The following is a 27,996-nucleotide window of genomic DNA, read 5'->3' as shown; positions in this document are numbered from 1 at the left end:
ATACAAGCGTATGGGGACTCTCTCTATTAAACCCAGGACTCCGGCGAAATTGCAGGGAATTCATGGTCACGGGACCCGCCTTGGCCAATCACTCGTCTGGGCCTGGTAGAAAACAGAGCATTATTTGCTTTAATTGATTCAAAAACTCTAGAGGACCATGACCTGGACACCATGAACCCCCCAGTCCTACATGCCTGCTCCCCATGCCCCACTTTCTCCAGAAAAGCTAAAGGAACCTTTTCTTCATCCCCTTCAGAGGAGGGGAGGTTCTGGAACCCAGGAAACAAGAGAACCTAAGGGAGAAGTCTTCCTCTTTTTAAAATATTTTTAATACAGTAAAGCTTTCTTTATAAGGCCAGCAGCATTCCCTGCCCCCACCCCCCCCAAAAAAAAGAAAGCTGAGTGAGGATCTCAATATGGGAGGAAGAGGTAGTAGAAAGAGGTTTTTCCCTTTGGGAAAGGTCTGTATTACAGTGCAATAAGGAAGAGAAGAGATTTACAATCATCAGTGTCACTATCCCCAACCCACCCCCAAAAGCAACAGATAAATCTTCGAAAATCGACAAGCACTCCTAGGCTGACACAGAGGAGTGAGATAGATAGTGAGGAGCCCTTTTGGGCCTCTGGCCTGTGGAGCTGTGAGGTCTCGGTTCTGTTCATTTGCAGCACTGCCTCTGCCCCTATGTCTGTCCACCTGGAGGCACCGGGCTCCTCTATGATACCCCAGCAGACAGGGTCTAAGATGCATATTCACCCTCTCAAGCCTATATCTGCATCTATATCCAGGAACAGGAACAAGAATCAAGAACCAAGGTAGTACCCAATTTGATTTAACTCTCAAACCTCAGGTCAATGTATTGGAAGGGGGTACTCCCCCCCACAGGAATGCCCTTGCCATTTTTATCACTGTATGTATGTATGTATAAATAAATATCCCGGACAGGATAGAATTCTCTGAACATGCTGCTGCTGCTAAGTCACTTCAGTCGTGTCCGACTCTGTGTGACCCCATAGACGGAAGCCCACCAGGCTCCCCCATCCCTGGGATTCTCCAGGCAAGAACACTGGAGTGGGTTGCCATTTCCATAGAGGGGGTTCAAAAATAATGATCAGAGATGATATCTCATTTCTAGCCCCTGGGGAAATTGTTGTTTTTATTTCTTTTCAGAAGTTCAAGATAGTGTGAACTTTAGGGAGTGCTGTAATTTACTGGAGGGAATGGGTACAAGACTCACAGCCCGAAGCAGTCGGTGGGAAACTAGATCTCAAAGCAGAAAATGAAAAGTCGATCTGGGGTAAGATTTTTAAATAAGTGGGTCAGAGGGACCGAGAGAAGATGAGGCGATCAATCTTAGCCCCCTGACAGCTCCCTCCGATGGCATCAAAGAATTTGGCTCTTTGGGAAAGCAGAGGGAACAGCCGAAATTCCCCATCCCTTTAAAAGGCCTGGAGGTGGGGGGTGTTAGCGAAAGAGAAAGGTGATTCTGGGAGAGCAGGGAAACAGATGGGAAATGGGGACAGAGGAAAGGCGCTGGGTTGGGTGGAAAGTTTTTCTGGAGAACTCCCACGGCTGCGGCCTCCCCTCCCCCTCCTTGCTCGCAGCTGCCGAGCAAGGAGGAGAAGGCTGGTTAGTAGAGAAATGGCAACTCGGCCGGGAGCTGGAACTAGAAACTTTCTGTCAGTGTAACAGCCGCGTGGGTGGTGGTAAGTATTCATCCGTGCGGGTGGGGGTGAGTGTTTAAAAAGGACAGAGAAATCTGAGGAGAAGGGTGGGGGTGGAGGAGAGCCAGGAGGAAAAAGGGGGAGCTGGACGTGGGGGCTGCAGGGACAGGGGGCGGCAGGCTCTGGAGGGCTCAGATCCAAGGGAGCTGCTCTGAAAAACTGGGCAAACTAGCCAGAGACGGTTGTGTCCAGCTTGGCTCCAAAGAAAGTAATTTTTGCCACTTGGAGGTGAGGATGGGGGTGGAAGTGGGGAGTAGGCACAGAAGAGTAGTTGTCTGCAGGTTGTGCAGGGAGGCCTGAGAGGGGTCTCCCTCCGGCCACCCCCTTGAGAAGCCCTGGAAGTTTTTTCACAGCCTCTCCAGCTGGCTGCAGGGTTGAGCGATTCTCTCCGCAACAACTCCGGCTGTCCTTGCAGGAAATACGGCTCTCTCTAACCCTGCTGACAGATTTTACGGCCAGATTAGAGAACAGCAGAAAAACTTGGGTGTTAAAAGGGGCCAAGAGAACCTTCCTTCCCAGAGTCGCTGCTTCCTCTCCCCTCTGTTGTGCTGTGGATCCTACTGTACAGATATTTTCCCCTCTACTTTGGCTGCTTAGCTCGGGGCTGAAATCTCTAAGAGAGAAGGGAGGGGGACACCAAGTCAAGGTGGCCCTTATTTTTCTTGTTTGCAATTCCAGTTTCAAGCCAAGGCTCTGTTTTTCAAACTCAAGTTAAACTTTCTGACTTGGCCTGCCTCTCTCCTGCTAGATAAATAATCAGTCCACTCTACATCCAGAGCCAAACATGGCGCTTCATCTAGTTACATCATTTAGAAAATGTTATTCAGGGAAGAGGAAGAGAGAGAGAAAGAAAAACCCTTGAGCGTTATTTGATCCCAATCAAACTTTGCACGCTCTTATGCCTTTAAATTATAGCCTGACCCAATGCTAAATTGCTTGCTGCTTGGATGAGCCTAGTCCAGTTAAAATCCTACTTGGTGGTGGTGTGGGGGGCAGGGTGTAGAATTCAGGTTGCTTTTTTATTGTTATTTATTGTTGCATAAAGGCTATAATTACTAACCTTGGACTGCCAGGATACAACATAAAAATGAAAATCAGCCCTGGCTTTAAGGCTGAGGGCCTGGAACGATTCTCACCGACACGCCCCCCCACCCCCCACCATCTCTACCACCAAATATATGCTCCTAATTAAGGAATGCGAGAGCATCGCTTACAATTAGAATTATGCAACTCTTCAGCAAGCAGCCATCGCTTCTCTTTCAACGAATTAGCTCCATATTTCAGCTTCCCTGTCTCCTAGCTCTTATCGGCTCCAGCGACGCGGCGGTGACATTTCATCTTTGACAGACCCTCTCTATCCTCGCTCCAATGTGATAAAACTTTTATGGAACCACGACTAAGAAATGAAGTTTTCCCAAGGATCGTGGAAACAGAGCGGCACATTAGCCTGGGGACCATTTTATGTACGCTTGGATCCATAGCTTCTCCCACCCTCCTCCTCTCCCCTTACCCTGGCAGGGGCAATCAAACAGGCCTCCTCTCCCTCCGCCCTGAGTTTTATTTAGTGATTTAATTTCACTTTAGTTTTAAGGTTTGACCTGAGAAGTCTAGGCCTCAGAATTTTTTTTTTTTTAAGATTAATCATTTTCCTTTGTTTTCATTTTAGACCCAATGGTGGTTGGGCTTCGGGTCACGTGACGACTTCTTTGTAGCTCCGGAAGAGAACTGTGAAGTTTAGGTTGAAGAAGCAGTAATGGGCCAGATTTCTGTTGTTGCTGATGGGTTGGGGGCGGGGGGGGGGGGCACAGGGAGGAGGTTGTCGCCAAATAAGCAAAAAGACAAAAGGTCAATCAATGAGGAAAAAGTGAGAGGCGAAGAAGCCAAACAGAAAAGACCTAGAGAGAGTCTCCTAGTCTCCCTTTGCCCCAAACTTGTTACTTAAATCTTAACTAAAGAAGTTGGAAGAATGTTCCAAGCTTGTGTGAGAAAAACCAAATAAACCTGAGACACAGATGGGGGAGCTAGGGCCCTGAGCAGGGGATCTTAAAAAGGCCAGGATAGGGTCTTCACCATTCTTCTTCCCTTGGGGAAATCTGGCAGTCAGCAGCCTGCTGCTCTGCTATCTAAATTGGACCACCAAGACAAGATAAAATTGATAACAGAAAGTTTATTCAAGAATTATATGACAGACAACCCTTTTAAGTAAGGAAAAAAAGTAACTACAGAAGAACAAAGAAAGTTCCAAGAGGGAATTAACTCTAATTCTACAAATTCAGGACTATACAGTGACAATTAGGAGCTGAGTTCATGCCTTTTAGAACTAATTACAATTGCTCATAAGTACAAGTTTAACATAAATCTATAGCTTTTTTTCTAGAGTACAATAACTAAAATAGCTGCTTTTACATGACAGGGAACACAATGTCCTTTATAACAAGTAAATACTAAAAAAAAAAAGAAAGTACAATTTTTTTCCTTTTTCCCTCATATAAATACATAATGTAGGGGGATAAATAATACAAAAAAAAGAAAATATTTTAACAAGCTATAACCAATAAATATATATGAAAATGTTCACTAGAACACACATTTTTTGAGCAATGCTGGACTCCTGCAGGCCCAGGCATCTCTCACAGTTGTTTTTATATCCATTAAAATGTAAACTCTAAGTGCAACAAAAGTGTCCTGTCCAGGGTTGAGCAAGGCACACAGGCCCAGCTGCAGCCCCCGCCTGGGACAGTTTGTCAAAATATACCCTGTTTTCACGTTAAGTCAAGAGAGCAACAGAAGAAAAGAAAAGTGTAGAACCTCGTGTCACCGACTGCTTTCTGTGGAGAGAGGGGGATGGACCTGCAGCTGAGATGGGAGACAGCAGAATGGGCAAACCTTTAGTCCTGACAACTTGCCTGCCCTCACCTCCCAGCTTTGCCATAAAAGAAAAAATATATATATATATATATTTATAATATAGACAGCTCTTTCAGGATCTCTCACCATCCCTGAGCCCTCTGAAGACTGTAATTGATAGGGGTGGGGTATAGATATTAATGTCCTAGAGCAGAAAAATATGGGACTAGAAATGGAGGGAGTACCCAATCAACCTTCTCCTATCATGGGAAGAAATCTGAGGATTCAGGAAAGTGGGAAGGGGACATGCTTTGTGCCCTTGGTTTTGAAATGTATTTACATTTTTTTTTTAAAGGAGAATTGCCAGGAAAGAAAAATCAAGATTTGGGGGAATTAACCACATAGAAGGAAGGTAAGTTGGTTGGTTGGCTGGTGATGGCCTAGCCATCTTGTCTGTTTTAAAAAGTGTGCTTCTTTGCCTGTTTCCCTATCTCTTCTTCCTCTACCCGACTCCATAAGGTGGAATTCCAACTGGATATTGCTGGAGGCCTAGGGTTGATGGGGTCATCTCCAATCTGCTGTAGATTCCTTTCCAATGGGTTGGCAGGCAGACTAAACAAGAGCTGCAGGACTTAAAAAGCAACCTCTCAGGCCAGGGGGAGGGGAAGGAGCTCCAGGCCCTTTCTTCCCAGGAAGCCTGGCTGCCATCTCCCAGCCTCCTCTTTCAGACCCCCGACTGCACCCCACAACTCCACAGCCCCCGCCCTCCTGGGTCTCCTCCACCCCAGGACCTGCCCCTCAGCCCTCCCTCTCCCATCACAGGTGTGTTAACTTGGGCGCTTCTTGGATTCTACCCTGAGGAGGAGGCGCATGGTGAGAGGAGAGGTCTGTGTAGGTGGGGTGGGAGTCGCAGGGTCCGTGGTGCTGGCTGGGGGCCATAGGGGGCGCCCCGTTGTAGTCCAGGTTCCCCGAGGGGTGGTGGGAAAGGTGGTTGAGGCCGTAGAGGGAGGGGCCGGCAGGGGGCGGCAACGGATCCGCGTAGCCGCCCCCGCCCACGTACACGGGGCTGCCCTGCATGGTAGGCGTCCCGTAGGCGCCCCCGTTGGTTTGGAGGACGTGAGGCTCGTAATCGGGCGCCGGGGTCTGGGGATACTTCTGCGGGGCGCCGCAGCCTTTGAGGGGGGGCTGGTAGTTGGAGGGCAGCGCATAGGCATTCTGGTGGGCTTTGCCGAAGGCGGGAGGGGACGGGCTCTCATAGCTGGGGGTCATGGAGTGCAAGGCGTTCATGAAGCCGGCCGTGGACTGCATGGGCTGCGAGGGGCTGCCGGCGGGGGAGGGACCCCCCGAAGACGAGGCCAGGCCCTTGGCCTTCTGGTCCTTCTTGTATTTCATGCGCCGGTTCTGGAACCAGATCTTGATCTGCCGCTCGCTGAGGTTCAGCAAGTTGGCCATTTCCACGCGGCGCGGCCGGCACAGGTAGCGGTTGAAGTGAAACTCCTTCTCCAGCTCCACCAGCTGCGCGCTCGTGTACGCCGTCCGCGCCCGCTTGGAGGCCGCAGACCCCGGGGGGCTCTTGTCCCCTCCCCCGCCGCCGCCCCCGCTGCCGCCACTGCCGCCTCCGCCTCCTCCTCCGCCGCCGCCGCCGCAGCCCTCCGCTGGACCCGAGGGGGAGGGGTGGGAAGGGGAGAAAATGAAATAAAAGATAATTACTGAACACGCCGAAATTGAATGCATCGTTTCTTAATAAATCCAGGCCTGGACTCGGAGGCCCCGCCGCCCTCCCCTTCGCGTCCCCGCCTCCTCCTCTCCACCGCCCCCCTCCCCCACCCGCCGCATTAGCGGACACTCTATAATAGTGGCATTTATTAAGAGACCTGTTCTCCTCTCACTGCCCCAGCTTATGAAAATTTGATCATGTCACGCAGACAGAGCCGCATGGCCATTTATTTAGGGCTGGATTTTCTCGCACACGCTTTCTCCCCCCCACCCCTTATCCCTAGTTCCAGGTGTAGAAGACACTCCTCCACCCTCCACCCCGCCCCGTATTGTGGCCCAGACAGGTGCTTGAGGAGAGCCCCTGGGCAAGTCTGGACATTCTGGGCAGGGCACGGAAATGGGGGGCGAAGAGGCTGCCATGCCTGGAGGCCAGGACCGCGGGCCGCCCGAGCGATTGTGATTAATACCCACAGTAGTAATACTTAATAATAATCAATCGTTGACGACTTTCCATCTACTGGCAGCGTCTCGTGACTCTGCGGCCTTGCAAAGGGCTGAGGCCGAGCACCGGGCCTTCTGGACCTCTCAGAAGTTCAGGTGGAGGGCGGCAGGAGGGAGAGGGTGCTGGCGGGGTCAGGGGTCGCCAGGTGGTGGGGGGTACGGGAAATGCGCCGCAGCTGCCGCCGCCGCCGCCGCCGCCGCCTGGGCGCCTAGGGGATGGGTGCTAGAATAACAGTGACATTCCTGGCCGGGACAAAAGCTGACGACGACGAAGCCAGAGAGCCGGTACCTGTGCCAGGGGAGCTGTTTTTCAGCTTGGACGTTTGCCTCGACTCTTTCATCCAGGGGAATATCTGTTTGGTGAGGGTGGAGTTGGAGCCGGCACCGCACTTGGGGGGGCCGCTTTTGCTGGGACCGCCCCCGTTACTGCTGTTGCTAGTGGTACTGGTAGGTGCGGCGCTGGGCGGGGGCGAGCCGGGCGGGGCAGGCAGGGGCTCCGAGGCCAGGCCCGGCCTCATGCAGCTGCCGTTGAGTTCCTTGCTCTTGGCGTGCGGGGCGGCGTTGCCCAGGGACTGCAGCGAGCACGCTGAGCGCTGGTAGTCACTTTCCAGGTGCGTGGCGGCCTGGAAGGGGGGCTGAGGGGGACCGTCGTAGCCGAAGCCATTGCTGCCAGGGTATGAGGGGTAGCCTCCGAAGAGTGCGGCGGCGGTGTTGTCGTAGTAGGTGGCTTTCTGCATCGCTGGGCGAAGCCCTGGTGGTGGGTGGCAACTTGCAAGGGCCTGATACCCTCACGACCGGACATTGGCACCCCTGGGGGTCACGTGGCACGCTGGACCCCCCCCTTTCTGCCTCCCTCCTCCCGGGATCTGTTCGAAGCGGTTGACCTGCGGGGTGAGAGAAGAGACACGGGGAGAAGAGGACTGGGGCTCGAATCCATCTTAGGAATTGAAAAGGGAACTGACATCAATAGGGTTTTCTTCTCCCCCACCCAACATCTTCACAGCAGATGCTGAGGCCACTTGCTTGGCCTGAAATGGATTTTTCTTATATCAGTGCTTTAATTTTAAAAGAAGAAGCCCACCAGTTTTCATCTTCACTTAAAAAAATAAGGACTCCACTCCTTTGGGAACTGCCTGGGTATAGAATCTTACTATGGCAAGGGCCATGGCTTCTCTCCTGCCTGCCTACTAGCCCCTGACCTCTCCTCTTCCCTCTCCCTACCCCCCACCAACTCTGGGATAGGGTGGCTCAAGGAGGGGACTCCAAAATAAAAGCATCAACACCCTCCTCTGAGCTGAGAGGCCTCTTGCCTTTGCCTCCATCTAGATTCCTTTCATCCAAGCAGTCTAACCTGGAGGAAAAAAACTGAGGCTGAGGATCGCTGGAAGAGGCAGAAGAAAGAAGCAAGTTGAGCAGGGAACCTTCTGGTGTGAGGGAGCCTCTCCTTACCCTCCCACCTCAAGAAGCAGCAGCCTGACCCAAAACTTCCTGAAGATTTTTAACCTCCAGAGCCAGTGGAACTGAGCCGCCTCCATGGCCTTTGCTGCAGGTACCACCACCTGAGTGTTTGCTAACCAAGTCTGGGATCCCACAGCCAGCAGCCCCCATGGGGCCCCCAAATGGAACAGGATTGTTTCTTTGGTGGGACTGATCGGTGCTGTGACCATTTGGCTAGGCCTTCCCCCACTCTCTGTTATTTTTCATCAGGCATAATTTTTTTTTACCCACCCTTTCCTTGACAGTCTGCTTCCTTTGAATTTTCCAAAAGAAGAAAAGAAGAAACTGGGTAACTGCTGGACTTTTCTACAAAGAGATGGGAAAGTGCTTTCTAAAACAGAAATTTTTTTCCCTAAGAAAAAATAAAGTAAACAAAGCAATCTAAGCAATATTATCTGGGCTGGAAACTGGGTGCCCCTGTTACTGAAGTTCTTTGAGGCCAAAAAATAAAATCGTTAGTTTAATGCAGGCTTTTTAAGGTGTGCTGGAAAAATAAAGGTTCAAGCTGTCACAGGATTTTGTGTGTTTCTTCTGAAACTTCTGACTGCATCCCCCCAAGCTCACCAAATCTATCTTCTCGACTCCTCACCGTCACTTTTCATAGAATCTTTAGATTGACCCTTTCTTCTGACGGATGAGTTTGAATTAGTTAAATCTCATTCAGCCGAGCTAGTCAACTCCAAAGAAAACTAAAAATAGGAAAATAAAAAGGGAGTCCAGGTGAAGGAAATCCCTCCCACACATAAATCCCCTTCTTAATGGCACAGATTTATACTCAAAAGGGAGCCGGGTAACTCTTGAGTTCGGATTGGTTTCTGGGAAGAATTTGTTTCTGGGAAACACACAGGGGTCTGCAAAGCAGGAGGTCCTTCCAGGGAGGAGAACTGGAGTTCAATTGACCAGGCTGACCCAATCCCTTTATTATTATTACCATTAGCCTCTGATGATTTAACCAAAATTAGCTTCGGAGCAGCCCTGGTTGAAGGGGGAATTAATTAACAGGCATCAGTTGAGTTTGTTATTAATAGATAAGAGAATGAAATAAAAACGTTGGAGGGGGTTGGCTGGCTGGGCCCTGGCTTTATTTAGTCTAAATGATTGTTACAGCAGTAATGATGATGATGATGATAGTTATAATAAAACAATAATTTGACTAGACGCCTGGGGCCGAAATTCCTGTCGCTCCCCCTGCAATGAACTTGCAAACCATCGCAGAAACGAGGCCAGGAGAGTGTGGGAAGCAAGAAGCTAGAGAGGTGATAGGAAAGAATGGAGGCTCCACCGGCGGCGAGAAAGGGCCGGGAAGGTTTGTGGATGGAGTTAGTCCCTAGCTGCGGCTGTCGCCGCCGGGCTGTCTCGGCTGCTGCTGCCATGGTGCCTGGCGACAAGCTATGTTGGCCCAAGGATGCGAAGAGAAAGCGTTCAGGAAGCAGAAACGGTTAGCAGCGGCAGGTTCCAAGCACACCCGGCCGAGGACCAGCCCTAGGGCGGCAGCAAGTTTGGGCGCTGAAGGTAACTAAATTAAAAGGCGCCTTAGCAACTCCACACCGGGACTTTGCCAGGTCCGGCAGGCCGGAGGGCGCACACAGAGGCCCGGCTGATGGGAGAGTGAGAAGAGGGAGAGGTGCTGAGGGGATCCGAGACCTGGGGATCCAGGAAAAGGGGGGTGGGGTGCAGTTCTACCAAGCCAAACACGTCTATTTCCCTTGCCTCCATGTTGAAAAAATCCAGGCTCCATATGGCTTCTCGGGAGGGAGAGAGGAAGGGAAGGAGAGAGACGGTGGCTCCCAGCTTCCCCTCAGGGTCTCGCTGGAGGAGGGCGTTGAGCCACCCCAAGAAACCCACCTTTCCAAGCAACCCCCCCACACACAAAAGCATGGGAGAGTAACAATAGCTGGGAAGACCAGGGAGAGGGGCTAGGCCACCTTCCAGGACTTAAAAAAAAAAAAAGAAAAACATAGAAGAGAAATAGAACAAAAAAGGAAGAGAGAAAAAAGGTTAGGCTCTTCTTAGCAGCCGGGCGAAAATTCAGTCCAGATCTGGCTGCTGAAAGAAAAAAGAAGAGAAAAGGAGAGAAGCAGGAAGAGGGAGAGGGAGAGAGGGAGGGAGGGAGAGAGGGAGAGGGAGAGAGAGAGAGAGCCGCTGCGTGGAAGGAAGCTTAAAGCTTGTGAACTCTTCTTGAACCGAGATTGGAGTCATATGGGCCATAAATCATTGAGACATACTCTCCGCCATTCACAAACTGATAGCCTATTTCAGTCCAGCTTACCTTAGCCACCGACGAGGGGAGAACAGGCAGACATAATATATATTCACATCGAGCCCCAGCGCGAGCGGCAGGCGAGAAATCTCCCCTCCTTGAAGGCAAAGGAAAAAAAGACCACTGTTTAACGCGGCGTCGCCCCCCTCCCCAATAGCCACCCCGGCTGGGGAGCCCGAGGGGCAGACCGGCCGGAGGAGCCGCTCGGCGTCCGCTTCAATTCACTCGGCTTAGGAGCGGGGGTGCGCAGGAGGGAGGGGGTAGGGGAGCGGGGAAAAAAATAGAAGACCGAAAGGTGCTCGGGCGGCTCAGCTCGCCGAGAATCCAGCTCCAGGCTCCGGCACGGCCAAGCCGCCACAGTGCAGTTGCCCTATAAGACTGGTACGCCCTACTCTCCGTAACAATGGCCTCTGCTTTTGCACAGGGAAAAAAACCACACAGACACACACACTCACACACACACACAAGCTCACACACACCCCCCACCTCTCCCCCTTTAGCAAGCTTAGATGCCTGATAAGGAAGGAAGGTGATGGTGGTAATGCGGGAGGGGGGCATTTTGAACGCCCCCCCACCACAGTTTTTTAAAGAAAAAAAGAGTGATAAAGAAGGTAGAGCTTTTAAGTTTTGTTTTTGTTTTTTAAGGACAGGTAAATTTTTAAATTCAGATTTTGGTGGGGGAGGAAGAGGAGCGCAAAGACAAGGTAAAGCTGGTGGAGTTCACAGCTCCCCACCACCACCACCACTAGTAAACCCTTCTAAGCGGAGAAATAGCTTGGGAGGCCCTGGCCTTGCGGGGGTGGGGGGATGGTTCCTGGGTGCCCCTCTGCATTCATTTGCAGTGGGAACACTAGGACTTTTTTTTTAAAGTAGTTTCACTCTTGCGGGACTGGTGGCTGAGTCTCAGCAGTCTCTGTTTCTTCTCTCCCCAACATCCTCTATTCCTCCTCTCTCCCGGCAAATCTCCTGGCCGTTTCCAACCTGGGGTGGGGGGAACCAGACCTTTCTTTTCAAAAGTCCCCTCCCATTTTTGAGAACAGACAACAAGCGGTGAGTGATTATTTCAAAAATCCAGACCATCTTGTAGGGGAGGGGGGTTGAGGAGAGGGTGACAAAAGGAAGACCTTGTGTTTAGCTTGAGTTCCAGACGCTGCTGGCAATAGAGAGGCTGTAAGAACTTCACGAAGAAGTTTTCTGTTAAGATTCTCACCTCCGGATAGGCAGAAGGGGCTAAGAGGTGATAAGGACATTTGTACTTCTAAGAAGATTCGAAGAACCAGCAAAATGGCTTAATTTTAAATGCACTGGCAAAAGAGATGGAGGATAGTTATTTTTATTATTATTATTGTTCAGAACAAATCTGTTTACTTCTCCTAGCTCTGCAAGATTTAGGACTCTTGAAACAAGTGAGGAAAACTACAAAAGCTCAAGTTGTCTTAGAGTGTGTTTTAGAAGGGCAGGGAAAGGCTAGGAGGCCTGTAGGAGGAAGACAAGAGGCAAGAATGTAGGTGTCTGCAGATTTGGGGCGGGGGTGGGGAAGAGCCGTTCCTAGTGGAAGAAAAAGACAAAAAAAGCACCAGGACTTTTCCAAAAGCAGGAGTGTTTGCAACTTGGCAGAACTGCTGACTCCGGGCTTAGAGGATAAAGTAGAAGTCCAGCAGTTTCTCTTTTCTACGAAGGCAGCTTGGAAAACTTGTTCTCTTAACTATGCGTAGACAGAGCCAGCTACTACCCTGTGACATCTTGGTTAGAATCCTTGGCTTTTGCTTTTTCCCATCTGGATGGACCAGGAGAGAAGGGACTGGGAGAACAAAGGTGAGAGATGGTTTCCAGCTATTGTCTCCCTTCCAGGAGAGGGTGGTGGTGTCTGGCAAAGCTTCCCTCACACCCCATAGCTCCCCACTCACTGGCTTTGCTTTGGGCTGATAAACGGTCCTACTGTCTACTCTCATAAGGTGTGGCCCCTGGCCTCCTCCAGTCCACACTTCTTTCAGGTTCACTAAGTCAGGGTTACTTCATGTCCTGAAACAGCCAGTTTCCTGGGGCCCTGATGAATTGGAGTGGAGAGGGGGACTCTGGCCTTCCTAACCTCCAGCAAGGAACTGGTTGAAGAGTCTCTTACTGTGAGGTCCCTAGGATCCTAATGCCTGCCTAGAGAGATGGTGGCTGAGGGTTGTGGGGAGGTGAAGATGGAAGGTGGAAGCCATTTTTCTATGTTTATTAGGATCAAGAAAAGAAAATACCCAAGCTGGAACCACTGCTGGGGCTCAAGCCAGGACCCTCAGAGAAAACAGTCAAAGCTACTGAGATCTCCAGACCCTGATTAGAGACCTGTTGGATTGGACTTTATGTAGCTCTAGGCTTGGTGGGTCAGCGACTCACTCATCGAGGCTTGGAGAGGTTTAAGAGACCAGCACCTTTGGATCTTTTCCTCCCTCACATTAAAAAGTCAAGAATGTACCTCAGACCCTCCAACTCTTCTAGCTGTTACTGCCAGTAGAGAGAGAGAGAGTCATTGTGAAATTAAAAGAGGAGGAGGATCTGGTCACTTGTGGGACCTGCACGGCTTCACCCCAATGAATAAAGAGAGAACCCAGGGACATCCAGTCAGTTGCCGGGCCTGCAAGAGGATCAGCCTGGAGCTAAGCCAAGGGCAGAGGAGTTTTCCGACACAGCAGTGGACCCCTCCCCACTCTGAGCCTGGATTCTTGTGGTCCCTTCTGGCTACATAAGGAGGTGGAATGCAGTGGAGTGGGAGCGAAAAGGAGGGCTGGGAGAAAGAAAGCGAACCTGCTGCAATAAATAGAGTAAGGACTTCTTAAGTAATTCTGAGAGCAAAGCCCCTTCCAAATGCTTGAGACACAATTAGATCCCAGTTTGGTTTCCTTCTGGAGTTTATTATTCCTTTCCGATAATTTCTGGTTGGGAGATAGCCCCTTTTGGGGGCTGGGAGGATGGTAGAACGGCAGCTCCAGGGCACCCTTTTCGTTTGAGGTATGTCTGCAGGCTAGAGACCTTCCAAATTTCAGGGGACAGAGTGGGACAGTGAGGAGCCTGGGCAAGAAACTTGGGGTGTGAAACACCAGCGGGGTTGGAGGGAAGACTTTGAGATCTGGAAAAGGAGGAGAGAGGGATTTATCATCCCTGATAGTGAAGTCATAATTTAGGGGGAGACTAGAGAGAGAAGGGGGAACAATCTCTTCCTGGATTCAAGCGGGGAAACTTGGGCAACTTACCGTGTGTATGTGTGTGGGGGGGTGTGTGTGAGAGAGAGAGAGAAAGAAATTTTTTAAAAAATTTACGAGAAAAATTAAGACACAGAAACCTTAGAAATTAATAATAAAAGGCAAAAATCAGAGAAAATGCCCCCATTCATAGACATTCTTTCCTGTTTCCCCAGAGCTAGACCACTCACTCCCCCACTCCTAATCCATACCCAGTACCAGGACACCGGGCCCTTAAAATCCCCTTGAGCAATCACGGGGCGCAGGGGGGACATCCTTGGAGGCCATTGGAGATGTCTATTTCCCTCTGCGCCCAGAAAACCACCAAAGAGCAAACGAAAATTCTCCTCTCAATAAGGATAAACTGGTTGGTTCCTTTAAAATCAATTTCTGGTACCAGCCGTGGGATGACCAAGGGATTTTCCCCAACCCCCGCCCCAGCCTAGCCCCCCAGCTCAGCCAGCTCTAAATTTGACTTGCCCACCAGGCTCCCTGAGAAGCCAGGACCTGGGAGTGGGGCTTGGGGTGGTGAGGCATTTAGCAATCTCTTTCTGGCCCTGTCTGGGTTCCGGGTCCCACACCCTTCCAGCTTCACTGTCCAACTCTGTGGCCTCGGAGAGTCGTGAAAAGTACACACACACACACCTGAATCTCCATCTCTTTTAAATATTAATAAAATTTCAAAAATGGGGGTTGTAAAATGGGAAATACTACTGCAAATCGCTCTTGGTATTTGGATCCTGAACTCCCACCTTTCTAAGATGCCTGAGCCAGTGGGAACAAAGGGGCAGAGGAAGGAAGATTTCCCGCCTGGGTGGAGGCCGGTGTAGACCCGGCTCAGTAGAAGCCAAAATCGAAAGAAGAAAAAGGCTGAGATTGAAGTAAATTGAAGTAATTTCCTAGCTGAACTCTCCCCTAACCCCAGGCGTGGGGGCAAGAAAAACAGGAAGACAAAACAAGGCTCCCACAAGGGTTTGCAAAGTCTGCTCAGTGAGCAAGGAGGCCGAATCAGTGCCCCTATGCCGTGGACCAAGTCGGTGAGCGGCACCCAGTTGGGTATGAGCTCCACTGTATCAGGGGCCCCACCTCACCTAGAAGCTCTGTCCCGGCCTGGCAAACGCCACCCCTGTGGGTGTCGAGACAAAAGGTGGGCAAGACAAGAGGGAGAAGAGTAAATCTTGGACAGCTGGGGGCCTAGGGTCAGGGGTGGGTTGGCGGGTGTGTGGAGGGGATTGCTGGAGAAGGAAGAGAGAAGCTGGCAAGGGAGGTACAGGGCCCAGGGAGTTGCTGCGAGGGACTGACTGCGCAGGTCTCTCCTGACAGATCAGATGCCTCTCTCCCACTGACCTCTGTTTAGCAGACAATAACTCACAGGATTAATGACCAATCAGTGGAAGGCCTCCCGGAACTGCCTCCAAATATAAAACTCCAAAGTCAGAATGGGATAGGCCCAGAATCTCGGCCTGCTGGTCCTTTCGTTTTTTTCTTTCTCTCAAATAGGGTTTGGGGTGAGACTTTAAGAAGTCTCGGGCAAAAACAGACTATTTCCTCTCAGGATTATCTGGCCAGGAACTCTGATTTCCAGAATCCCCCCAAAATGAATTTGTTTCTCCTCTCTTCCCACTTCTTCCACCAGAATTCATATCCCTGATAACACTTCCTAAGGTCTGGAAGCCGCCCCTCCTCTGCTAGCCTCCCCATATCCCTGATCCTATAAGAAATCTCCCTTCTCACATCCAGGCCACTTCTGAGAAGCCCCCACTTCTTCTGAATTTTATCTTTTTTTCCCTCAGTTGGGAGAAGAAATGGAAAATAAGAGCAAGAAGACAGGGGTCATCTACTTTGCAGGACTTCTGTCCTGGCCTCCCTGGGAGGAGACCTGGTGTAATGCCATGGTCCCCTGCGTCCAAAGGCTCAGGGGGGCAAAGTGAGGCTGGGAGTGGTGATGGTGGTCTGCTGTCTCAGATCTAAATTCTGAAACCATAATTCGATCCCTGGGCTGGCGCTGGAGGGACTTCAAAAGCTGTATTCCCAACAACTCCAGCCTCAGCTCCGAATCCTGGCAGAGAAAGTGCTTTGCTCTTTGAGGCTGAGTCCCTCCTTCACTAGCTCCCCTCCAAATGCCAATCCCAGCCCAACCCAGCCAGCTAGCCCCTCCCACTGCCTTCTATCTCCAGTGCTGGAGGCTTGGGCTTCTCCTCTGCTGAGAATAAGGACACCTTCAGGAGGAGGAATAGTCCAGATTTCAGTGGATTTCCTCGAGTCAGTCTGAATAACCATGTACTCCCCTGGACATACACAAACTTCATGTATACTGCAAATATGCATGCACATAGTGACTTCTATACTCAGATGCCCACAGAACCCCAGGAGCAACACAAGGTCAGAATTGGGAAGAACTGAGGGAGTATCCTGTCCAATGCTGCCATTGCCAAAGATAGAGAAACTGAGGTCCAGAGTCAGGAAGTGGCTTGCCTGAAGTCATACATAAAGGATAGGTTTGGGAGTCAGGAGGCTTGGATTCCAGGTGGTCCAGATTGACTGTGTAATCTGAAGCAGAGACTTCACTGGGCCTCAGTTTTCCCCATTCCTAAAGCCAGGTCACATGTGTGGAGGGGAGGCTTGGGCTAAATGATCTTTCCTTTTGAGCTGACAGTTTGTGATTCTCAGTGTACTGATGTAAAAGTGAGTGACAATAAGCAGTCACAAACTGATCTCAGATAATAATGGGCACCATCTCATCCAAAATTAGACTATTTCCTCTTGGAATTTAAATGCTTACACCCCCGCAACTGAGTGCCAACCCCACTCCTGTCCCCTCAGAGGCTAGTACACTGGTTTTTACTGCCCTTCTTGGTCGGGGGTGGGTTATTCTCCACCTTCATCACCAAATCAAAAGTACTATTTTCAGACATAGCAACCTGAGCAGTAAATAATTAATTTGTGTAATTAAAGGAGGAAGGTTTCAACCTGGCAATTTTTAACCAGGAGTCAATGCACCCATTGTACCAGCCCGGCCTTCTCACCCGACCCCCAACTCTGCCCACACACCTACCAGCTTCCCCAACTGCCTCCCCCCACTGGGAGACCAGCATTCCCAGGACTGCCAGCCAGGGTTCATGGAGTCAGACTCTGTTCCCTCCCCAACAATGTTCCATTCTCTGCCTTCTCCCCTACAGAAACCGGTCTGCCTGCAGCTGCCCCTCGCAGCTAGCTTTCCCGACCCCTTAAAGCTGTGCTGGGCTCCAGGTACAGGCTCTCTGCTCTTGGGACACATGTAATCCACCTCCCAGCTCAAAATGCCCCAACAATGCAGGAGTTTGCATTTCAAGAAACTCCCATTAATATCAATTTACTTCACTGAAACCTCGGGTTCTTCATCAAGTTGATGATTTATGATAAAATCAATTAAATTACAGCCACTTAGGGCCCAGCCGCTTCCTCTCAGATTTCATTGGTGCGGGGCCCAAGTGTCTGGTGGAAAAATGCAAGTTTAGCTGGAGGCGAGGAAAGATAATTCTGCGGCTGAGAAAATTTAATGCAAAACAATTTCCAGGCAAAGCCCAGTGTCTGGACAGAAATGCAAGAGCCACCGGTTGGCTGGCCTGCGGGAATAACTATCTGGGGGTCAAAATATTTTTCTCCCACCCCCAGCATCCCGCATGGCTCCTTTCCCCTGTTCCCCTTTGTGCTCACCCGCCCCCTCCCAAACAGATTTTGGGGGAATTTGAGCAGTACTAGTGGAACCCACACCAGCCTTAAACCATCAACAGCCCCTACCACTTCAGGCCTTTTTCTCCCACCCCCCTTCCCAACCCAGCTGTGCTCACTAATTCCTTAGTCTCGCATGGCAAAGTTAAAGGTTCAAAGTGAAGATCAGGCGGCGTGGGCAGATGACACAGAGAGGCCAGGGACCAGGCCAAGTGGGCACTGCTGCGTGTGGCTGTGGGAGGAAAGAAAGCAGACTGCAGGAGCACTCCCCCATGGCGAGGGAATGAGGCAACAGAGAATGTCCAGAGCAACCAGGTCCTGGGTACCCAGACCTGAGAACACCAGGTCCCCATGCAGCTGCCGGTGTGCTCACTTGTAAAGGATGCTGTACCCGACAAACCCTGACCCGACTGAATACACATGTGCACTCACACAAAACACACCTAAGTGTGTGTGCTTGCACTCTCTCCTTACATCTCACATCCTGCCCCTGAAAAGAGACAGCTCCCACCATTTCCCCACATCTGGAAAAATAAATCCCAGTGAATCAACCTGGCATCGCCTTCCACTCCAAAGAGAGAGGCTTCTCCTGCCTCTGCTCTGTTTGGTTTTTGGTTTCCAGAGGAGGCAGGGAGTAAACACAGCTTCTCTGAAGCCATAAATCACCCCGTCTCCTACCTTCTCAGTTTAACACCCGTCCTTAGCGCAGCCCCTTGTAGTTTCAGCTTCAAATAACCTGCGAGGTGCTAGTAGGCTCTGACCATGGTGGCAGCTGGACTTTGGGAGCAGGACCCAGCTTCCCCAACCCCAGCAGCTGCCCCTCACATTTGCCGCACAACCCGGAGCTCCTGGAAAACCCTCCGCAGCTTCCACCGCCCTTCCTGAGCCCCAGGGCTCCCCAGGCCCTAGCCGGGTCCTGTCCACACCCCGCATTCCTGCACACCGACCTGCACCCTCTGCCGACCCTCACTGCCTCTTCAACTCGTCCCCATTCTCTGTCTCGCACCGATCCGACTGTCCTCCCAGACCGGGGCGCGGGGATCTCGGGCACCCCGAGCCCGGCCCGGAGCCCGCACCTACCTGTGCGGTTCTGCTAGGGCGCGGGCAGCAGCAGGCGGCTGACCGGGCCCGGGTCCCGGGGCGCCAGCGGGGGCTGAGCGGCCGGCAGCATCCCGGCCCCACCGGCCGACGCGGGGAGAGGCCCGGAAGCACTCCCCCAGCCCGCCTGCCGCGGCCGCCGCTTTGTTCGGCCCTCGAGGCGGCGCGCGGCGGGCCGCGTGGGGCTGCGGGAGGCGGGCGGGCCCGGCGCGGAGCGGGGTCGAGGCTTCGAGGCGTGAGCGGGCCGAGCGGCCGGGCGAGAGGAGCGGCGACTGCCGGGGCGCGGGGAGTCGGGGGAGCCATGGCGGAAGGCGGGCGCGCAGCGGCTCTTCAATGTCACCGGCGAAATGGGTTCCATATGTCCGGCCCGGCGGAGGAGGGAGGGGAAGGGAGAGCATTCTGAGCAGGACGGGACGGGAGCATGGGGGGCGCGACGGGGGAGCCCAGCGGCGGCCAGGGGAGGGACTGGAGAGGCGAGCAAGGTTTGCGTTTTCCATTTTCCCTGGAGTTGTCTAAAGCTGCTTAGGCTGGTGGAAACTTTCCCTTTTTCCTTTTCTTTCCAGAAAGATGGAGAAAGAAGGAGATTAGAGAGGGTAGCATCCATGTGTTCTGGCTAGGGCTTCAAGGGAGAAGATGTGGATTGGAGGTGAAAGGGAAAGTTCTCAGGCTGCTGGAAGATCAACTCCTCCCTGCCGAAAGAAGAGACCAAACGCAGGAGGGGGAAAGAGGCCAAAGAAGGATTCCCAGGGTCCCCGTGTGAGAGACTGACACAACCAGCAACCCACCCCAGGGTGGGATTCTCTTTGGGAAGATTCCAATCTTTAAGTTACTGAAGATGGTGGTGGAAGAGGAGTTTGGAGTGCCCAAGACATCTTGGCCATTCCCAACACCAGTTCCTACTCCAGCTGCTTCACACCTGATTTAGCACCCCCCAGGGCCTACTCTAGAGACCCTGCTTCTGGGATGGCCTCGGCTTTGGGCAGCTGCCTGTGAGAAAGCACAGAGCCTGGAGGAGCTTCCAGACCCTACAGTCCTTTCCTCAATGCCGCCCACCCTAAGGGGATGGGCTCTTTCTCTGCATGTCTATCTCTATTTGTTTTTCTCCTCTCCCCACCCCTCCCTCCCTGCCTCCCTCCCTCTCTTTCTCTCTCTCTCTGCCTTTTCTAACCATCTCTGTGATCTCTGTCCCTTTCTCAGTCTTTTTGTCTTCTCACACTCTGCTTCTCTCTTTGTCTTTAGTGAATTTGAATTGGGCTTTGCTAAGGACTTCAACTTCGGAGTGTCTCCAGAAATCACTTCTGGACTCGCTTATTAGGCTGCCCCTCTGGGCAATGTGGAGCCCTTGGTCTCAGGACCCTGTCCTCTTGGGGGTCGGGGGGGACTCATCCTTCTGCCATGGAGACATCTTCTACAGAGAAGGGGGCCAAAGTGAGTGGTTTCCTTTCCACTTCCCTTCTCACTTAACTCTTGTGTATGTACCTATCCAAGTTCGGGGGGGTGCCTTCTGCCAGGACAGCCTCCCTGCCCCTCTGAGTGGCCTTTGTCTCCATTCTCCCTGTCATCCTCTCCTTGGGCTCTGCCTTGACCTCCCTCCTCAGAAAGGGAAACTGCTGCTTCTCTCTCTGGGACCCTCTCTTTTTTCCTTCTAACTTTCTCTCCTCATCTTTCTAACTCCTCTGCTCATCAAAGGACTGGCAGCCCAACTTCTTAAAGGCACAGGGATAAACACTATAATTATATACACAAAAGTGGACTCCAGCAGAATCTGGGAAGAAGATAAGAGTCATCAGCTTTCCTAAAGCCCCTTCTACCAAATACATTCTGCCCCATCTCCTGAACAGCACAAAAGCCAATGGTGTGTGTGTGGGTGGGTCTGCATGCAGAACTGTAAGAAGCAGGGCACTTCATGGCTACATGAACCAAATGATTAAAAGACAACAAACCTGCTGATCGGGAGTGTAGGCCTGTATGCCTGGACGGAGGGCATCAGGCCTCGCACAGGGAGATTTAGCAAGGGGCCAGAGACTGACTAAAAGATAATGGTAGAGAGGGATGCTCTCCCTGCTTTTGTCTCCAGGGAAGAGAAGAGGAGGGGGTATCCCCAGGGCCAGAAGAGACAAAGACCTGAAGGGGGCAGAAAGAATGGAGAAGAAAAGCAGGGGGGGGTGGCGGATATCAGGCCTCCACTGTGACAGGGGGCGACAGCAGAAAGGGGAGTTGGAAGAACAGGGGCAAGGGCCTGTGAGGTTGGCTCTCCTCGGAGGCTCTGGCCTGTCCAAAGGAGCAAACCCTTCAGCCTTCTTCTGCGATTCTCCACCCTCCAAAACAGGCTGAGCTCAGAAGCTACCAACACCCAACTGTTCCCTTCCCCCGGCTCAGGGATTCTAAGACTTCAGCCTCAATCCTGAAGCACTGGATTGAGGTTGAACTTGCCCTCTCCACATTTACCCCCGCCCCCATCACTTCCCAGATGAGGGAGAAGGAAATAGTTGCTTCCCACACTGAGGGGTGGGGGGATTCTCCAACACCAAGGATGGGGGGCCTGAAGGGTCTGAAGCCCCTATCCCTAGGCCTCTCTGCTGCTCCTCCAGTCCTTCCCACCTCCCCATGATCTCCAACCCTGTCAAAGCTGCCCTTGAATCCAGTCTCTCCCCCAGCTCTTTAGCTCCTTTTAGCGAGGCCAGGTAACGCCCCCACCCATCCCAGCCTAGGGTCTTGGCCTTCTCCTTCTCTTTCTCACTAAACCCTTTTCAACCCAGACTTCCAAACTGGGAGGCCTCACCGACCACCCACCCCAAAAGCTGTCTGTTAAAAAGGACAGGGCTCAGTGCCCACTTGGAGCAGAGCGTGGGAGTGAGCTCCTAGGTGGACTGGGGCCTAAGCAGTCACTCCAAAGCACAGCTGATGCCATGAATAATTAACACCTGGGCGCGGCATCACTCTAGTTTTCCTGCTCAAAGGTTTACACTAGCAGGCAGAGTTAAGTATCACAGATAATAGTGGCTATAAAGTCAGTTGGTCGGGCTCCAGCCAGGGAAGGAGACGCTAGCAGCCCCAACGGAATTTGGCCAAGGCTCTGTCCCTCTGCCTCTCATCCATAACAACTTTGGAGGCGGGGGGCGAGGGGGCAGTGCATAACATCCCCAAAAGCCACCTCTGGCTTTGCTCTCAACCGGCAGACCCATCCCCAGTGGGGAGGTACTGCGACCTGTCCCTCTCCCAATCTGTACCCCATTTGCTCCCTCTTTGGATGGGGACTTAGGGAGAGGAACACACCCTGTGTCCTGAAATGCTCTCCAACTTTCTGAGACCACCTGGAAACATTTCTCTTCTAGAAAAACTTAGAGAACTTTTCCCTCCTTTAGCCCTCAACACACAGTCCCTCACCGCTAAGGAAACTTTCTTTGTTTCAGGAGGTCGAAGGAAGGCTACTAGGGTGTGAATTCACTTCCTTGTTTTGTTAGACAGAAGGGTGGGGAGCCAAAGCTTTCAGCTTCCCTCCCTGCCCTTCAGCCTCTGCCTCCATTGTCTCCCCCAGCTTGGGTAGCTCCTATCCCACCCTCAACACTCTGTCATACAGGTCAGACCTATAGGTTAAGCTTGAACACTATAACCGAATCCCTCCAGCCTCCTCCAGTTGCAGAGGACTTCTTTTTGGTCCCCATGGATTGCAAACATCTTTGCCTTCAACTTCAGTAATTTCTTCTCCTGCCTCCACCTCTCTTTCCCCCAGACTCCTTCTGCCTTCAGAGTTGGGCTCTTTACCCCCAGCAGCATCGGAGCAGCCAAACTCCTGGAGGGGAACCGCTGAAAAATGAAGCTCTGTCTGCTGCTGCAGGAATGTTGGCTGTTATCAGGCTCACAAATATAATTTTTATATTAGGTCGTGGTCTTTGACTGGGTTTATATGCCAATGAGGCATTTCTAGTTTACCAAATTTATACAAATCTCGCCTTAATTGATAATCACAGATGCTGTAATTTAAGACCTCCAGCTATAGAGCTTTCATATTAACTGCTGATATATTACTGTAAATCGTCTGAAATAACCAACTCCTGGGAGCAGAGCAGAGAGAGAGGAAGTGCCTCCGAGAGTGACTCTTCCCCGGCTGCAGAAATAGCCCAGCTTCCACATCATTTTCTGTGAGAAATGATTTATCGAAGACATGGCCATAAACAACACAACTCGCTCACAAACACACGCAGATGCGCACGCACGCACACACACACACACACACACACACAATGGCTGGCATGCCGGCCGAGAAGCTGACACCCATATTGCTATAAATCAAGAAAAAGGTTGGAGGAGAGGGAGAGAGAGAGAGAGATAGAGAAGAGGAATATTCCTAAAATCTCTATGCAATGCCTCAATGGGTACAAACACACAGAGCGCCATGTGAAGAGAAATGGCAGGAAATGAAGATGGCTATTTGTCACATTTTACGACAATAACATTAATAACAAACAATAAATTTACATGGACATATAAGACGCGGTAGGTAGTGAGAAATCCCTTCTACTTACAATACCCCAGCCCGCGGTGTGGCTCCGGCTGCGGGGCTGTTTTATTGCTGCCTCCCTCTCTTTTTCTCTCTCTCTCCCTCTCTCTCCCCCTCTCTTTTTTTTTCTCGGGGTACAGGCTTGTTTTTCAAAGGACAGTTGAATTGCACGTCAGAAACAGGGAGACCGAGCCTGTGATTTTCCTGACGAATACATATCTATTCTGCAACCTCGGCATTAATTATTTAATGAATCACGTGACCAGGAGGGGGAAGGGGGTCTTTCGATTTCAGGCTCAAAGGACCACTATGACCTTCCCCTTCAGGAGGAGAAATTTTCCTGCGAAATAGGTTCCCCCCAACCCACCAATGGAATAGTAGCCAGTTCTCTTTCCCACATTCATATCTGCATCTGCTGTTTCTACACTTCCTAACCAGCATCCCCCCCAGACACACACTTACCCACAGCCCACCTCTCCTCTCTCCCTTCTCCTCCTGCTTCTGCTTAGTTTGTGAAGGTGCAGAAATAGTCTGCAGGGGCGTCTAGGGGGGGTGGGATGGGATGGGCACAGAGTCCTTCTCCAAGCCCCTGGATTTCTCAACAGCCAGTTCCTCTCTCTACATCTTTTAACAGTAACATTCTCCCCAACCCTACTTTACCCTCACTCCTAGGGTATTCTAGTGGGGCATACTCTCCTTCTTCCTTAAATGACCAACAAAATTTCTAAAGGGACCAGCTTCAAAAGAAACATTTCATAGATCCAGATTATATGTGTATAAAGAAGAGGGTTTCTGGCTTTAATTCTCTTTTTAAAAAATATTTTGTGATACCTTTTGAAAGGGCAGAAAAGGGACAGGGTGAAGAGATGACTTGGGAGCTTCCAGAGTTGAGAGTAACCACAAGGGGGACTTTTTTTCCTTGTGTTATTACTGTTATAGGGAACCAAATTCTACTGAGAATATGCTCTAGAGACAAAGACCTGGACTAAGAAGATTCCTACACAAAAGAAGTGGGCGCTCAATCTCTGGGTACTTATGTCACACCCTGCCTCAGTCCCTCCCCACCCCCAACACACCAGTGAAGATAGCTAGAGGTTTGAACTGGAGGGGAAGAGAGGGAAGAAAGAGGCTTTGAAGTTGGCCTGACAGCCCAGTTCCTATTTTCCAGGTGTTAGTACCCCAATCAGCAGACAATGGCGACAGATCAATAGGAAAAAGATGAGGGGTTTCATATTGATGGGTTAAACACCAGTGCTGATAGAAGAAATCCATCCTCTCTGCCTAGAGAGAGAAACATACACAGACTTCTTCATCTCAGATATAAACAAAGCAAAACATCCCTCCAAACCTTCACATACAGCTTGGCGCCAGAAGGAGCAGACCAGATATGACCAGAGTCCCAGAATCGAATCGGAATCTTTGGCCACGGTGTGGAATGGGGTTGCAAAGGGAAGCAGAGAAGACATTCCTGAAGGAGCCCCCTCGCCCAGCCCACACTTCCAGCCTTATCTTCAGCAGCTCTGGGGCAGCCGCAGGGGCCGGCGGACAGGGAAGAACAGATGTGGTTTGGGGCGGGGGCAGGGGGCCGAGGAGCCGCCAGCGGTTTGTCTGGAGGGGTATCAACCAAAAGCGACTCGAGGGGGAGAAGGTTGAGGACCTAGGTGCCCTCACCACCCCTAAAGAAACCGCCAACCCAGGTGGTGTCTGGGTCCAGCGGGAGCGGCGGCGCGGGCCCCCGGCTGAGCACTGGGCCGGCCTGGTCCCCTAAGAACACCGCTCTCAACGCTCCGGTGGGGCGCCGGCGGGCCCGGGCTCTGTAGGGGGGTGATCGGCTTTGATTGTGCAGATACAAAACCCAGACTGGTATTGAATTCAGCCGCGCGCCCGGCTCCAGCGAGGGCAACTCCCTGCAAGGTCCTGGCCAGAGAAATCCATTAATACTGCCCTCCCCCCAAGAAAAGCAGGCCACTAAAGTCTAAAAGAAAAATAAAAGGTGGGGGCGGGGGTAGCAGAGACGAGAGGAGAGAATATGTGGGAGCATGGGAAGACACCAATCTCAAAACTGGTAAATTCATTTTAAGGACGAGCTAAAGAAAAGCCGGTAACACGGAGGCAGGTTCTGTTCAAATGCCCACACTCTTTTCGGATCCTGGGAATGTCCATGTTCAAATAAACAAGCGCCGGGGCGCGAGCAGAGAGCTTTCTTGCTGCCGATAAAGCGAACGTTTATACTGTGAGAAAGGCGAGATTGATTTACGAATCTGAACGCGCCGGTTTTATGGCCGATCACAAATCCGTCAGCGCTCAACTCACGCTGGGAAACTTCCCAACTCCGCTTTCCAACCAGACCCCCCTCCCGGGGCCGCAGCTTCCATGGGAGACCCACCACGGGCGCTGAGGTGGCCCTAGCGGCGGCCAGCACAGGCTGGTCGGGCAACCCCACTCTGCCCTGGCGGGTGCAAAGAAAAAAGAGCGTGGGGAGGGCCGACGAACTGGATGAAGAGAGGTCCAAAGGTTCGGAGGATAGAGGTGGCCGCTAGAATTGTAGAAGGTGAGCCCAAGGGGCTGGGGAGCCTGCCGGCAGCGCTCAACTCTACAGAGGTTGGGGGTCTTGCAGTGAGGGTGGGGGGAAAGTCCCTCAGTTCCCGTTTGAAGGATCCCCAGCCTTCCCTTTTCCTTTGGTGGACCTGTAATCCTCACATGGCAGAGAGTATGTTGTAAAGACCCAGGTGACTAGATCTTTGTCACCTGAGCCTATAGAGGGCTCACAACTGGTTATCTGCTCTGAGGAGTTATGGGTGCACATCTCCCCTGAGTCCCAAATATTTTCATTTCAGGAGCAGTCCAGCTTGCCTTTCTGCTGGCTCCCTTTTCTTACCAAGGCCACCAGCCCCTGCACTTGTTAAGCCACCCAGGGACAAAGGAGAGGATACCAACCAACGCTAGGCCAGTTATTGCTTGTCTGAGACAGTCCCCAAGACACAGGAGACAATTTACAAAATGCAAACCAACATCCCACATATATCCCAGCAAGGTTCTATTTCTCCTAGCCTTAATTCAAGGGAACATTTCCTCTTCCCAGCTGGAGTCTGTCTGTCTCTCTCTTTGTCTCTATCCCCTCCTAAGAGGATGGCTGCTGGTATAGATTTTTTAAGACACAGAGAGTAGAATTCAGATTTGGAAAGGCTCTCTGTTGAGTTCACATCTTAGCAAATCCTCCATGCGGCTCTTAAAAGTTGTTGGAAACTTTGGTTAACGTGGCACAGCTGTCCCTGGAAATAAATGATCAGACAGCCTACACTGACCCTTCTCCCATCTCTCCAGCTCCTTTGGTAGGGAGATACTCTGTGGGCACTGTGAGTAGCTGGGGTGGGATTGGAGAATGGGGAAGGGGGTGTCAGTGATTGTAGAAATAGCTTCCCAAACAAAGGAACTTCAGAAAATGGGTCAAGAAGCTGTGGATTTAGAGAACAGACCTTAAGAGGCAGTAGCCACAACGGGGGCCCTCTCTCTCCTTAGGACCCAGGGGCATGTTCCCCTAGCCCTCTGAAGCCCCTGGACCTCTCATATCTGTCTCCCTTTGTCTTTCTTCCCTCAGTCCCCTCCACAGGGACAGGAAAGGAGGAGGGGTGAACTGGACATGGATGGGGGGGTGGTGAATCTGCCTGAGGAAAAGTGCTCTGCACAGAAAGAGAAACCAGCACCCTACTTCCCTCCCCCAGCTGAGCTATTTTTGTGTGTGTGCATTTTCTCTCCAATGGACAGTAATAGAAAAATAATCCAGAAACTTCAAGATAGAAAAAAAAGGGGGGGTTGGAGTCTAGTAAGGGGTGGAGATGGGACATGCAACAGCCCATGGATCCCTCACTGCAGAGGTGTGACTTTCCCTTCTGGGCAGGAGGCAAGAGCCAACACAATGTCCAGTCTCAGAGAGGTCAAGGGGCTTCCGAGGTCATTTTGTGGTTCTAATACTGAGCTAATCGCCTAGAAAACGTGGCCTCTCCATGAACTCTCTCTCCTGTCAGCCTCCTACTTCCAAACCCTCAGTGAGTCCCAAGGAAGAAAGGCCAGCACATTCTGGTCTGAGGCAGAGCCTACTGGCTTCTTCACCCTCAGAAGCAGGGCCTCTGAGCAGGGAACAGAGCCCCCAAACCAAGAGAGCAAAAGGAAAGCAAACTAAACTCTGAGCCTTCAGGAAAAAGGGAGGGGGCAGAGTCGAAGAGGAAGATTCTGGCGTCAACGAACCTTGCCTGCAAGCAGAACAGTTTCCTGCTCCAGAGAGTGGCAAATATTTGTCTAGAATCCCAAGCTAGACGCAAAAAGAAAAACTGAAGACATCCACCTATACCCACTCCAAGGTTGGGGCATTTCATCCAAACTCTGCCTTCCATTTTTCCAGGAGGTAGCAGTGACAACAACTCCCCGGTAAACAGACCTGTGGGATACCAGCCCCCAGGGTAGACAAGCAGAGTTATGGAACCCACAGGCCACATGTGCACCTCAACTCAGTACACACACACATATGCTGGGACTCCCCAGGCCCTGCTGCATTTTCTAAAACCAGAAAGCACTTTTGAACTGCCTCCCTATCTTTTCTGCGGGTTTTCTGGGGTCCTAACACCTCAGTCCCAGTCAGTTCAAACACTCTCTAGGTGTCAGTCCCTGACCCAAGCATCTGTCATCATAAAAGGCATCAAAACCAGACCAAGCATCCACCATAAAAACCCTGTGAAGATAGTTGAAAAAGAGAAAGAAGGAGGCGAGAGAGTATTTCTTCTTTCCCTTGTAAAAAGATCTCGTAAAACGATTAAAAAAAAAAAAAAAAGCCAACCCAGGCGGGGGCTTTGTTACCTTTGCGCCTCTCGCCTCTCGCCTGAACTCCACGGATCCCATTCATGACGAACAGCTTCTTCCAAACT

At 51.4% G+C, this 27,996-nt stretch overlaps 1 protein-coding gene and 1 long non-coding RNA gene across 6 annotated transcripts; one reads left to right on the top strand and one right to left on the bottom strand.

Moving 5' to 3' along the window:
- Positions 1 to 2: 2 nt before the first annotated feature.
- Positions 3 to 6,120, top strand: LOC129544298 (uncharacterized). Of its 5 annotated transcripts, none has more exons than XR_008683426.2 (6): positions 3 to 1,704; positions 3,023 to 3,185; positions 3,389 to 3,460; positions 4,925 to 4,981; positions 5,392 to 5,442; positions 5,981 to 6,120. It is a non-coding gene; the product is annotated as an uncharacterized LOC129544298 (long non-coding RNA). The 5 variants fall into 5 exon arrangements; XR_008683428.2 differs by having other exon boundaries at positions 3,389 to 3,472; XR_008683423.2 differs by lacking the exon at positions 3,023 to 3,185.
- HOXB3 (homeobox B3) lies at positions 4,759 to 27,974 on the bottom strand. Its single transcript, XM_055407643.2, has 4 exons — positions 27,929 to 27,974; positions 10,553 to 10,640; positions 7,076 to 7,670; positions 4,759 to 6,224 (listed from the first exon to the last, which is right to left on the bottom strand). The coding sequence occupies exons 3-4, from the start codon at positions 7,521 to 7,523 to the stop codon at positions 5,386 to 5,388; spliced, it is 1,287 nt and encodes a 428-aa protein (XP_055263618.2). The 5' UTR covers positions 7,524 to 7,670; positions 10,553 to 10,640; positions 27,929 to 27,974; the 3' UTR covers positions 4,759 to 5,385.
- Positions 27,975 to 27,996: the final 22 nt, after the last annotated feature.

Source organism: Moschus berezovskii, chromosome 20, assembly GCF_049115385.1.
Source record: "Moschus berezovskii isolate FMDL1 chromosome 20, NW_MosBer_1.0, whole genome shotgun sequence".
Taxonomy (NCBI): domain Eukaryota; kingdom Metazoa; phylum Chordata; class Mammalia; order Artiodactyla; family Moschidae; genus Moschus; species Moschus berezovskii.
Note: the sequence above shows the minus strand (reverse complement) of the source record. Positions and strands in the feature narration are given on the sequence as shown.

Excerpts from the sequence above, each read along its gene's own strand:
- HOXB3 (XM_055407643.2), bottom strand. The coding sequence starts at position 7,523 with ATGCAGAAAGCCACCTACTACGACAACACCGCCGCCGCACTCTTCGGA. Across the intron at positions 6,225-7,075 it reads AAACAGCTCCCCTGGCACAG|CGGAGGGCTGCGGCGGCGGC; the intron begins GTACCGGCTCTC and ends CCTCGGGTCCAG.